Source organism: Meleagris gallopavo, chromosome Z (assembly GCF_000146605.3).
Source record: "Meleagris gallopavo isolate NT-WF06-2002-E0010 breed Aviagen turkey brand Nicholas breeding stock chromosome Z, Turkey_5.1, whole genome shotgun sequence".
Classification (NCBI taxonomy): domain Eukaryota; kingdom Metazoa; phylum Chordata; class Aves; order Galliformes; family Phasianidae; genus Meleagris; species Meleagris gallopavo.
The window spans coordinates 37,106,362-37,119,353 of NC_015041.2; the positions used below are offsets into that span (position 1 = coordinate 37,106,362).

General features: G+C 41.9%; 2 protein-coding genes across 2 annotated transcripts in view; both read right to left on the minus strand.

Annotated features, from left to right (window-relative positions):
* Positions 1-12,992, minus strand: part of LOC104915113 (cytosolic carboxypeptidase 1) — a 131,365-nt gene that overhangs the window by 38,007 nt on the left and 80,366 nt on the right. The window contains exon 18 of the mRNA XM_010725811.2: positions 12,425-12,604. Coding sequence (XP_010724113.2) covers positions 12,425-12,604 — 180 coding nt within the window. The remainder of the gene's footprint in view (positions 1-12,424; positions 12,605-12,992) is intronic.
* Positions 16-12,864, minus strand: GOLM1 (golgi membrane protein 1). The gene is made up of 2 exons (XM_019610549.2): positions 12,425-12,864; positions 16-106 (listed from the first exon to the last, which is right to left on the minus strand). Exons 1-2 carry the CDS (start codon positions 12,593-12,595, stop codon positions 41-43), a joined length of 237 nt encoding a protein of 78 aa, XP_019466094.1. The 5' UTR covers positions 12,596-12,864; the 3' UTR covers positions 16-40.

Genomic DNA, 12,992 nt, shown 5'->3' on the forward strand with positions numbered 1-12,992 from the left:
AAAAGAAAGAAAAAAAAGAAAAAAGCAATACAGGGAGGTATTATGTCCTACCTTGTAGACTCTGGATCAATCGTTCGTTTGTTGTGATGTTATTTATCAGCACTGCCTGTAAGGAGCAAAACAGAAAACAATGGTTTAACTGCAAAGGCCCGGAGTTACCATTAATGTTATAAGTAACACCAATCAAAGCACTTGTAATAGGATTTTTTAACTTGAGAAGTGCTGTGTTACAGATGAAAATAAAACTTTATTCGCTGTACTAGAGACTTATTATTAAAACAATGAAGAGTTATTTTAATTCAGATTTCTGAGTGTACAAAGATATCACATTTATATTTACATTTTATATATACATTTAAACAAAAGCAGGAGGAATGTAAAGAGCCCACTGCTAAAATTTCTTTATCCTGGTTTAATCTCATAACAGTCATGGTCAGATTCACTGTATTTACCCCTTGAAGGAAAACAGTGTAATACAGCTCACTGCTAGCTCCTGCTCACCAGCAACAGAAACGCAAGAATGACCCAGAAAGCATTAGCCATGGAAAGAGAAATACAAACTCTAAAAGCAGTATGAAGTCCCTGCCTCGTGTCATATTTCTCACTAGCCAGACCCTTGCTTTGATAAGAAAGCCCTGAGAAATGTACCTCTCATGCTGCACTCACTCTCACTCTGAAAAAACATTCAATATATGATTATGATTTGTCTAATTTTTCCCCATCTCTACCAAATCATAAGTACTCCAAAACAGCTTAATAATAGCAGAAATAAAGCAAGCCTAAATGAACCCTCAGCAAGTTTGCAGACGACATCAAGCTGAGTGGTGCAGTCAATAATTGGAAGGGAAGCTATCCATAGGGACCTGGACGGGCTGGAGAAGTGTGCCCATGAGAACCTAATGAGGTTCAATAATGCCAAGTACAGGGTGTTGCACTTGGGTCGGGGCAATCCCAGGTATTTATACAAATCGGGGGAAGATCTCCTTGAGAGCAGCATCTTGAGAAAGACATGGGGGTCCTGGTGGATGAGAAGCTGGACATGAGCCAGCAGTGTACACCTGCAGCCCAGAAGGCCAACTGTGTTCTGGGCTGAATTAAAAGAGGGGTGGCCAGCAGAGACAGGGAGGTGATTGTCCTCCTCTACCCAGCTCTTGTGAGGCCCCAATACTGCATCCAGACCTGGGGCTCCCAGCACAGGAAGGACGTAGAGCTCTTAGAATAGTTCCAGAGGAGGGCCGTTAAGATGATCAGAAGGCTGGAGCACCTGCCCTGTGAGGAAAGGTTGAGGGAACTGGGATTGTTCAGCTTGGAGTAGAGAAGGCTCTGGGGAGACCTCATTGTGGCCTTCCAGTACTTGAAGGGAGCACACAAATGGAGGGGCAAAGGTTGCTTACGAGGGTGAATTGTAATAGGTTTTAACCTGAGACAGAGGAGGTTTAGGTTAGATATTAGGAGGAAGTTTTTCACAAAGAGGGTGGTGACACACTGGAACAGGTTGCCCGAGGCAGCTGTGGACGTCCCATCCCTGAAGGAAGTCAAGGTCAGGCTGGATGTGGCTCTGGGCAGCCTGGTCTAGTGGTTAGTGACCCTGCACACAGCAGGGGGTTGAAACTAGATGATCCTTTTCAATCCAGGCCATTCTACGATTCTATGATATTATTCTATGAAAATAATTCCTCTGAGCCAAATGTCAAAAAAATTCAGATTAATCTTTAACACTCAGAAAGCTTGATGCAGGAGTCTTCTCAAAGACGAGATCCACTCATGAGCATCTGTCTTATGCTTCACTACAGTTCTCTAGCTCTCAACTTCCCTTCTCTCAGGAAATATGTGTACTCTACAGGTTTCTGAAGTCAGGATACATTGAGTCCCTGGCTTCCCAATGCTGCTTCTCAAGTTGTGATGCGTACTCACACTCGCATCACTTTAAAGGCAAAGAAATACTTGCATTCATTCTGTCTTCCTATGTCATGCTGAGACACTGACAGCACCTATTTTCTTGGAGACTAACACTAATAAGTACCAGTTGGTTAAAAAGGAAGTGTTCAATTAATCCAAGCATACACAGAACAGAGGCGTGAATTTGTCTTTTGTCAACCTTTTAAAAAGTTCCAATCCAAAGAAGTGGTCGTTCATGTCTTAATAAAGAGGCAGTCTTTTTCAACTCAATAAAAGAAATATTCCTACAGCATTCCATACATACAGTCAGTCCATGAACACTGTTGTGAAATATCAAGAACAAGGGTCTTAATTCTTCATTGAAAAGACACAAAGAGAAACAACACAGAAAGCAACATATTTAGGATCAATCAACTCCTCTCCTTCTCAGTCCTCAAAGGACAAGGTAAAAAAGGTTCTGGATCTGTCTTCACTGCTTAATCGCAGAAAGGCAATTTATGTTTCAATGGAAATGTAAAGTGCTGCTATTGCTTGCTCAGCCTAATGAGGCTGCTCCATGATCATCACCGGCAGGATTTTCCTTATTGGGGTTAGTCAACCATGGCCATTACCAGAAACTGTCAATGGAACAGAAGAACAAGTACTATAGTTTGATACAGCCATTTTACATTCATACATATTTCTGTTCATTTGGTTGTTTACTGTTCTTTAATGAACCCCTCTGGCACTAGAACCATTTACTTCATTTTGATTGTGAAGCACACAAGTGCTGGATGTTCAGCACCTTAGGCATGGAAAATTCTCCTTAAAATATAAAGGAAAAAAAATTATAGATCTTAATCTTTTGGACAACGTAAATAAAATTGAATGAAACTTCCATTTGACAGAGCCACATCTATCTCCCTGAATTTGAGGGTAATAATCCAGGAAGGAATCACGAAAGTCCAGCCACCTGTTTAATGTGAGCAGGAAATGCTGCTCAGTAATTTACAGGGCAATGTTCCAACTGCCAGCTCCCTACATAACTGTATCAATAGCTTCAGGCTTTCAATTCTTCCTCCTGCCAGGCAAACATTAACTAATCTTTGCCTCATACCTGGGAATTAGGCGGGTATTATTTCATCATATTTTTCAAACTGCAAGGAAGCAGTTAGCAAACACACACTGAAATTCAGACCTAAGAGGAAATTTACATTTTAAATCCTGTTCAGCAACAATACCTATAATTCCTGACAGTGATTATTCAGTTTTGGTGAATTCAGTATCTCACAATACCAAAACAATCTGTGAGAGCCAGTTGTAAATAGAGTAACTCTGTAAATAGAGCCAGTCGTTGTACTTGCAATACACTTTGCAAAGAAGTCCTCGTCACTATGAGATAGGAACAGTCAGCCTCCTGACTGGAGTCACTGTTATGGACAGCAGATCTTCAGAAACCAAACCAAAAGCCATGCGGCTATCAGCAGTGATTAAAAAGAGACCTTGTTCCAGCTGGACAGCAAATATTTTACTAAAATCTGCCAGAGATATGTATCATATACCAAAGAAGATCTACATAAGTCATATTCCTCTTTAGAAGCACAAATGTTAAAGGCATAGGTTTAAAAACACCACAAACAGAAATACCTGCATGGTGGTATTGAGATAAATCACCCCAAAGCACATGTATTTTAAATACATATTCTGAGCTACATACATGCATTAAAACACATAATTAGACCAATGCCTTACACAACGGTCTCCTTAATCACTCTCTTGGGGGGAACGACTAGCTTAGCTCCTTCAGCATGGCTGTCTATGGCTTTTGATACCACCATAAAACCAGCCAGACCCAGCACACTGATGTATGTGTTTTCCAACACTAACCAAGCATAGCATATCTACTTATGAGAGACTACGATGGAAAAAGGTATAGTACAGCAAAGCAGCTGACATGAATAAACATTCGTTTCAGAGCTAAAAGCAGCGGAAAGGGATTTGGAACTCATGAGGCACAGCTCTCAAGAGAAGAAAAAAGCAAGCAGCAGTGTCACTAATCCAAGCTCAGGACAGATGCAGTTTTCAGCTGCCCAGCCTCCCGAACAAAGTGCTGGGAACATAGCAAGCTGCAGGGTGAGGCTTGCATACGCGAAACTCACACAAATCAGTACTTGTAATAACCAGGGAGAAGATGGGCAGCTATATCATGACCAACACAAACTGATCTGTGTCCCTACGGCAGACAAAAGGAGCAGTTTATCATGCACACTTCCAAGACAGTAGCACAGCCCAAACGAGGGCTTGTTTATGTCTTTATGATACATGAAACTGTCTTTCTCTGTTTCTGCAAAGAACAGAAAATCTTCTCTACCACTACATTCTTGGCACTATCTCCAATTCTTGTCTTTTTCTAGTCTCCTTTTTCATCACTTTGGAATAATTTTTGAAAAAGTGGGAACTATTTCAACCAGCCACAAAGAGCCTTTTTCGTTCCAAGGCATCAGATTCGTGGCTAAGCACATATCAGTATGTAAGGAAAAAAGAAAAAGAGTTCATAAAAATGATTCCTTATGAAAATATTTCTCTTTTAGGCTGGTCCCTGTGGAAAATGCTCATAAATACTTCAGTAGAAGCATCTCAGTTGAAGAAATCTGAAAAAAAATCTTGAGCTTGAATGGAGCAGATATTCTTCATTTAAACATATTTCCCACTGAAATTAGTTCCATCAAGAAATCAGACTTTTTCTTCCTTACATTCTCAGCAGAAAAAGCAGCTGAAAATCTGAAGAAGAAATTATGTTTGCAGCTGTGGCGCAGCAGCAGGCAGACTGGAGACAACACTCCTTTTGAGGTTACAGGACTTCTGTGAACACTGCTATGTTTAATTAGAACCCCAACACCTGGCAGTATATAAACTAGTATTCAGAGTATTCAGTATAGTGGGTGCAACACTGCTTTAAAACAAGCGCACACAGACAGCTCCTTATTTCCACAGCAGGCTTTTTTCTCTCTCCCTCTGGCCACTGCCACTCCTTTTGAGCAGAGCCTGCACTCTACATGCCAGCAGGTGTTTTGTCTCAGAAGGCTGAGCTGGGAGCTGAGATCTTCTCAGAGGAGTGATGAGAACAGCTGTGAACAGTGGTAAAGGACATCAAGCAACAGTGCCAGCCACTTCTCTTACAGCAAACAAAGCTTGCTGTCCCTCCTCAAGAAAGCAAGATGTGAGCTTGGGAAGAATTACAGAAATCCAAACTGCAAAAGTACATACTAAGAATTAAACATGAAACAGATTACAAGTATTGTTCTGCTGCTCCACTCTTCAAAAAACTATTGTGGGTTTGTGCAACCCAGAAGCCGCGAGTTCTGAATAACAACCATGCAGGATATTGTTTTGCTTTAGAAAATTGTTTGTGGATTAGAAACAGCCCCTCTGCACTCCTGATTCTTTGTCTGCTGTTACTGAGAGTTCTTGTAAGGTCTCCTGATCTCTTCAGTCTACTTCTGTATGGATTTCCAGAAGCCATTGGCCAAATCTTCAATAATTCAAACAGATTTTTTAAAAGCAGTATGCTGACAGAAGTGTTTCATACATACTCAGACATGAGAGAAACATGATTTCTTCTCCGAAGGAGTAGTGAAGCATTGGAATAGCCTGTCCAGGAAGGTGGTGGAGTCACCATCCCTGAGGCGTCCAAGAACCGCATGGATGTGGCACTGGAGGGCATGGGTAGTGGGCATGGTAGGGAAAGGTTGGTGGTTGGACTAGATGGTCTCAAAGGTCTTTTCCAACCTGAATGATTCTACAGTTCTACAATTGTGAGAGCAATTACCCAGGATTACATTGCCTCAATGGATTGTGAGAACATGGGATATTTCACACTCCAAGAATCTTCTTCCTTCTGTACCCTTGTTCCTAAAGTAGAACAGAGGCAACTGAACTAGAAAAGAAGGCAGATATAACTAGTGATAGTCGCACTGTCTCTGAGAATTACTTTAATCTGGAATGTATATTACTGGTATATTAGTTTAGCACAAAATTAAATTAGTCGCATAATTATCATATGATCAGCATTATGACCATATCCTTATCCATATTATAATCAAAGTAATAAGATGCAGTGATCACTGATGAAGTGAAATTAAGATGGGTCTCAAATCTAATTTGAGAGTTACTTTTGCTAAGTACTACTCTTCTATATCCAGAGTCTCTATAACTTCCCCCCAGAAAAGAGGAAGCTTTCTGACACAAACCAATCACTTCTACAAATCAGCTAATGGCCTTTCCATTTTTCTTATTTAAGGACAACAATGAAAATTAAACAAAATCCTGTTTATCATGTAAAGATCTGTTTAGCTACATTTAGACAGTTGTGTTAACTTGGAAAGAGAGCTGAGACACCCAGGGTTTAGATTTGCATTAATTCCTCCTGGACTGGGTAAACACTCCCTGCTAATCTCCAGAAAGGGGAAATATAAAGTCCAGCTCAAGAAATGAATTTTGTATAAGTGGAAATATTGCATTCACTATCTGCCTTCAAGGTATCCCGGATTCCACTGGAATCCATTAAGCCAAAAACCAAGAATATGTGTTTGTGTATGCATACACATTCATGTACGTACATGTGAATTCAGAACACAGACATTAGCACGTAGACATTTAAAGACAAACACTGAAAAGCTCAGAAACAGCTTTTTCCTGTATTCACACCCCACTCTCATACAATCTCTGACCCTGAAGAGCATGTTCAGATTAAGGTCCTTAGCGAGGAAAACTACGCTCTCCTCCTCCATCATGATGGTCATATCAGGAGCACTTGTAATTTAGAGTAGATGAATCCATGCCAACTTGCTTATGGCATAATTTTTACAAATACAGTTTTCCAGTAAAACACCTCTCCGTACTCTTAAACTGCAGACCTGGGCAGCAAACATCTGTGTGGGATGTCCGTTCACGTGTCACAACAAGAGCAAGTGCACAGACTCGCATGCTCGTTCCAGCCTTCAGCCTCCCGAGACTTGTTCTACTCCAGTAACATGAAACAGAAGAGGAAATGAGTCCATAGCATCACTGATACCTAATGCTTTCTACAGCATCAGCTCCTGCGTTTCCAACAGCAAACTTTATTGACTATTCCGTTACTGAACACCACCTGCATTTCAGGATGATGGAAGAGAATGCACTTATTAGGTCATAATCATAATAAGCTATGCTAGTCTCAGCCCCACCAGTCCAACATCCTGTCTTTCAATAGCAGCTGCCAAAGGAACATAAAGGCACCATAATGCACAGTGTTTTCCAGCAGCAACTATTTCTGGCCCAGGAACATTTGGAGCCAGAAAACATCTTATCAGGCAGAGGGCAGGTGCTTCTCCAGTCTGTCCTATGGATTGTAACCATCACTGACGCCATGTAATCAGGTGCTGCAAATGAAATATGTTTGCAGCCTGAGAAGCAGCTCCTTCACCCACTGCTGTTTTCTAAGCCATTCTGCAATTTTTACCTGACCATTCAGCCCTGTTATAACAATATCATATTATCACATGGCTACACAATTGCTTTGATAGTGAGTGGTGAGTGTACAGACACTTCCAGTTCGAGGTGTGAATACACTAATTAGTCTTTCTCATCTCTGTAATGCCTCCTTCATACAGAAGTTCTAAGGGACACCAAAGGCAAGATTTTTTCATAAGTTTTTCTAAACCCTTCCCAAAATAATATATTCATCCTATGTCACATAACAAGATTGATTTTTTTTTTAATATTTCCTATGATTTTTCTTGGAAAAAAAACAAGATTTGATAAACAATAGTTCCTCTAAACTCAAAGAAAAAAGCAACTCTACCACAAGAAAAAATGATTGAGTGGTGGCAGTTGCAACTGACTAGTATCATGGTAATTCAAAGGAAAAAGTGCACATTGCTCTTGGCAAAAGGAAGCACTTTTCCATCCATGGAGCTTTCCTAGGACTCTTGGGTGAGTTCTTCTCACTAGCTCTTGATATTTGCCCATCATGCTAGTCAATGGAATTGTCAGTGGTAGACATCTAGAAATTCTTCTACCTTGCTAAAGGAAATTCTACTAGTGAAAAAGAAGCAGAAAATGCATTTGCTTTTGAAAAAGATTTTTTTTTTCCCTCCCCTCATAAATGTTCTCTGCTACTTGCAAGACGCATGTGGAATGCAAAAGCATGCCAGAACAGAATGAAGGGTTTTACCAACCACCACTGAACCACAAATTAGACTCTGAGATGCAAACAATGGTACTTGCAAAGAGGACGCTAAAACCAAACAATACCCAGAACACACAGTAGCAATGCCTGCTACTAGAAGGGAGAAGTGACCACAGGTTTGAATATTGAGAAATGATTAAGCAAGCAGGGAAATGACGAGACTGAAGCTGTGCTCCGTGTTAAACAAAGGACTGAATGTGTACAATTGTCTTTGGAAAACAGCAATAAGCAGGTTGAGAGCTTATGGGTGAGAGTTAGAGGCCAAGACAAAAAAGGAAACCTCATGTTGGCGTTAACTACATGCCATCTGATCAGGAGGAGAACATCAACTAATTGCTCTTTTCTCAGCTACAGGAAACACCACGATCACAGGCCCTATTCTGCTTGGGGATATCAACTATCTTGACAAATGCTGGAGAAGAAGCTCAGCAAGCATCCAGGTGACTTAAAGGACAATTTTTTTAATCCAAGTGATAGATACTGCAACCAGAGGAGGAGCTTCACTGCGCCTGTTGCTCACCAACACAGATAGTCTCATTATTGGAGGGTCAAGATAAAAATCACAGAATCATAGAATCATCTAGTTTGGAAAAGACCTAGACCTAGTTCAACCATGTACCTACCACCACCATTTCCCCACTAAACCACATCCTTTAGTACAACATCTAAAAGCTTCTTCAACACCTTTGAGGATGGTGTCTCACTCACCTTCCTGGGCAGCTCATTCAAGAGTGCCCAACCATTCTTTCAGTGAAGAAATGTTTCCTAATATCCAACCTGAACCCCTCCTGGCATTCATGATCACAAAGGATATAGGCTGGGCAAAGAGCAAAGTGAAGACCTTTGGAAAAGCAAACTTTCACCTGTTTCAGGAACTTGTGAATGCAAACCCTTGGGAAACAGCCTTCTGTGTCACTGGAGCAGGAAAGTGTTGGCAGCTCCTCAAGGATGCTTTTCTTCAAGCACAAGAGCTCTTGATCTCCAAGTGCAAAAAATCAGGCAAAGAAGACATGAGACCAGTATGGCTGTATATTCAGTTATGGCTTAACTGAAGAGAAAGAAGGAAATGCATAAGCAGTGGAAGCAATGGCTGACTCACGTCTTGGGAACAATTTAGGAATGCTGTCTGAGCGTGCATAGATGGGATTAGGAACATCAGTGCACAGCTGAACTGAATCTGCTGACAGATGTGAAAAAAGGAACAATGGTTAGAAAAAGAGAAACAAAGAAAATGTACCATCCATGCCAGACAAATCAAGAGATCTAGTGATGTCAGACATGAGTAAAGCTGAGACTCAACAATTTTTTGCATCAGTTTTCACCAGTCATCAGTTCTCTCTGATCTCCCACATCTCCAAATCTGAAGATGTGATCTGGGTGAAAGACGTCCATTCCATCAAAGGAGAAGACTCTCTTAGAAACCACCTGAGGAATCTGAATAGCCACAAGTCCATGCACCCACTTCTTCCAAGCCCAAGATCAGTGCATCCCTAAGAGCAAGAGATCAGGCAAATGTGGCAGAAGACCTGCATGGATGAGCAAGGAGCTCAAGAAACAAATCAAATGGAAGAGAAAGTCTACGGAATGTGGAAAAGGGGTCTGCCCACTTGGGAGAAATATAGGAACACTGTCACGGCATGTAGGAAAGCAACGAGAAAGGCTAAGGCCTACTAGGAATCAAATCTGATGAAGGAGGCCAAGGACAACATTTCTGTATGTCAGTAGGAAAATGAAGACGATGGAAAACATGGGCCCACTGCTGAATGAGGAAGGTGGAGAGTCTGGGGAAGGGAAGACTTCCCCATGGTTGAGGAGGATCTGGTCAGAGATCGTCTAGACAAACTCGATATGCACAAACCCATGGGTCCCCATGGGATACAGCCGTGAGTGCTGAGTCAGCTGATAGAAGTAATTGCCAAGCCACTCTCAATCATCTTCAAAAGGACGTAGAAAACAGAAGAGGTGCCTGACTACTGAAGGAAAGCCAATGTCACTCCAATCTTCAAAAAGGGCAAGAAGGAGGAACTGGAAAACTACAGGCCAGTCAACCTCACGTCTGTCACTAGGAAGGTGATGGAACAACTTATTCTGGATGTCACCTCCAAGCATTTGGAAGAGAAGGAGGTTTATCAAGAGTAGACATTGTGGATTTTCCAAGGGGAAATCACTGATCTGGTGGCCTTCTATTCACAATCAGCCGGGTAGGTGAGAAAAGAGCAGTGGATGCTGTGTAACTTGAGTAAAAATCAAGGCTTTTGACACTGTCTCCCATAACAGCCTCATAGGTAAGCTCAGGAAGTGTGGGACAGGTGAGGAGACAGTGAGGTAGATTGAGAACTGACTGATTGGCAGAGCTTAGCGGGTTGTGATTAGTGGTGCAAAGACTTGTTGGTGGCCTGAAGCTAGCAGTGTTCTCCAGGGGTCAGTGCTGGGTCTGGTCTTTTTCAAGATCTTCATCAGTGTCATAGATGAAAGGATAGAATGCACCTTCAACAAGTCTGCTGATGATACAAAATCAGGACGGGTGATTGACGCATCAGATGGCCTTGCTGCCATTCAGTGAGACCTAGCTGGACAGGCTGGAAATCTGGGCAGAGAGGAGCTCTGTGAGGTTCAACATGGGCAAGTACAGAGCCCTACACCTGGGGAGGAATAACTGCACACATCAGTACAGTTTAGGAGATGACCTACTGGAAGGAGCTCTGCAGAGAAGGGCCTGGGTGTCTTGGTAAACAACAGGTTGACTGTGAGCCAGCAGTGTGCTCTTATGGCCAAGAAGGCCATGGTATCCTGGGATGCATAAAGAACGCTGTAGCCAGCAGGTCGAGAGAGGTGATCCTTTTCCCCCTGTTTGTCCCTAGTGAGGCCACATCTGGAGTACTAGGTCCAGTTCTAGGCTCCCCAGTTCAAGAAAGACAGGGATCTCCTAGAGTCCAGAGATGGGCCACAAAGATGATGAGGGGTCTGGAGCATCTCCCTTAAGATGAGAGGGTGAGAGATCCCAGGATGTTCAGCTTGGAGAAGACAGAGGGGGGATCTTATAATGGGCAGGAGTCAAGTGGATGGGGCCAGGCCCTTATAAAAAGTGCTCAGTGACAGAACAAGTGACAATGAGGGCAAAGAAGTACGTCAGAAATTGCCTACAAACATGATGAAAAACTTTACTAGGAGGGTGACAGCACTGGAATAGGGTGCCCAGAGAAGTTGCAGAGCCTCTTCTCTGGAGATATTCAAAACTCATCTAGACACTTTCCTGTGTAGTGTACCGTAGGGAGCCTGCTTTAGCAGGTTCCAAGGACTACGTGATCTCCAGGGGTCCCTTTCAACTCCTACAATTCTGTGATTCTGTGACCTGATGAGGTACTACCCAAGGTACTGAGGAACTGGCTGACTTAACTGGCAAGTCACTCTCCATCATACTGGAGAAATCAGGGCAGTCAGGTAAAGTTCCTTGTGACTGGGGACTGACCAGAGAGGGGGTAGATGTCCCTTCCTTGGAGACATTCAAGGTCAGGCTGCATCAGGCTCTGAGCAACCTGATCTAGCTGTCAATGTCCCTGTTCATTGCAGGGGAGCTGGAACAGATATTCTTTAAAGGTCACTTCCAACACAAACAATTCTATGATTCTCTTCACTTGAATGTAGTCTGAATATCCCAGGGTATCTTTTTAACACCTATACACATTAAAACATAAATAACGAAACTATAACTTGCTTACTTTTTTTTAATCACACACGTCTCCCACTTTACTGAGTTTTGGAGGCAGAAGATTTGGAGGCCACAAAATTTACAATGGATTTAGAAATAAATATCAACCATTTATAACTACTTGGGAAAGGAATACAAACATATCTATCAGTGCAGCTGCTTCTCTTCCTGAAGTTTTGAAATGTTAGCATATAGGAAAGAAAGCCAGAGGTCAAACGAATGTAGCTCTAACAATATAGGAGGCAAAGGTATTATTCAGAAGTGCTATCACTTGTAGCTTCACAAGTGATTATTCACAAGTGATAATTTCACAATTAAAACCTGATGCAGTGCAGTAAGAAAAATCCAGATTTCAGCTTACTTCTGTTTCTTTCTTTCCCTCCCCCTAACACATTTATATTAAAGTTCTTCTCCATTACAAACACCTGAGCAAATCTTTTACCACTTTGAGGGCTATAAGCTGCATTCAGTGATAATTTGTACATCAAATATTTTGCCACACAAACACTAACTGTAACCCCCATTAGCTGGAGCAACGTTACTCTGTTGCAAAAAGTGTGATGGTTAACCACGATCTCATGGAACATTGTAGTTAGAAGAGTTCCTACCTTCTCTTCCCAATGTACTCTGTTGGCATTTTCCATCTGGAAGCTATGCAAGGACTGTATTTTATCAATTTGCTCTCGCTGCTTCTGCAGCTCTCCCTGGAATTCATTCTTCTTGAGCTCCACGGCGCCTCTCTCTGCTGCTGCCCTGCGGACCTTGCCTTCCAGCTCCATGATCCGACTCTGAGGAAGCAATAACAAGAGGCAAAGAGAAATGTTCTTCCTGTGAGACTGTTTAAAAGGGTCATGCTTTCAAACTTCACATAGGCAGAACTAAAATAAGTAACAAGTGAATCCGCTTTCCCTCTTGCTGGACTTTTTTCCAATACTTTCAAAGAATACCTAACCACAGAGAAAACAATAGGCTAACAATACTAATCTCATCAGAGTATTTTCTCAGATAGTGATGTCTTCCAGACACTGCCATGCACACACACGCACACACACACGCACACACACACGGACCAGTCTTACACAGATTTTTGAAACATCATATTCTGTAGTGGCCATCAAAATTTCATCTAAAGATTACAAAAAAAAGTACAAAGCCTTAGGCTAAAATAAATAAATA

Excerpts from the sequence above, each read along its gene's own strand:
- GOLM1 (XM_019610549.2), bottom strand. The coding sequence starts at position 12,595 with ATGGAGCTGGAAGGCAAGGTCCGCAGGGCAGCAGCAGAGAGAGGCGCC. Across the intron at positions 107-12,424 it reads GAGTACATTGGGAAGAGAAG|GCAGTGCTGATAAATAACAT; the intron begins GTAGGAACTCTT and ends TGCTCCTTACAG.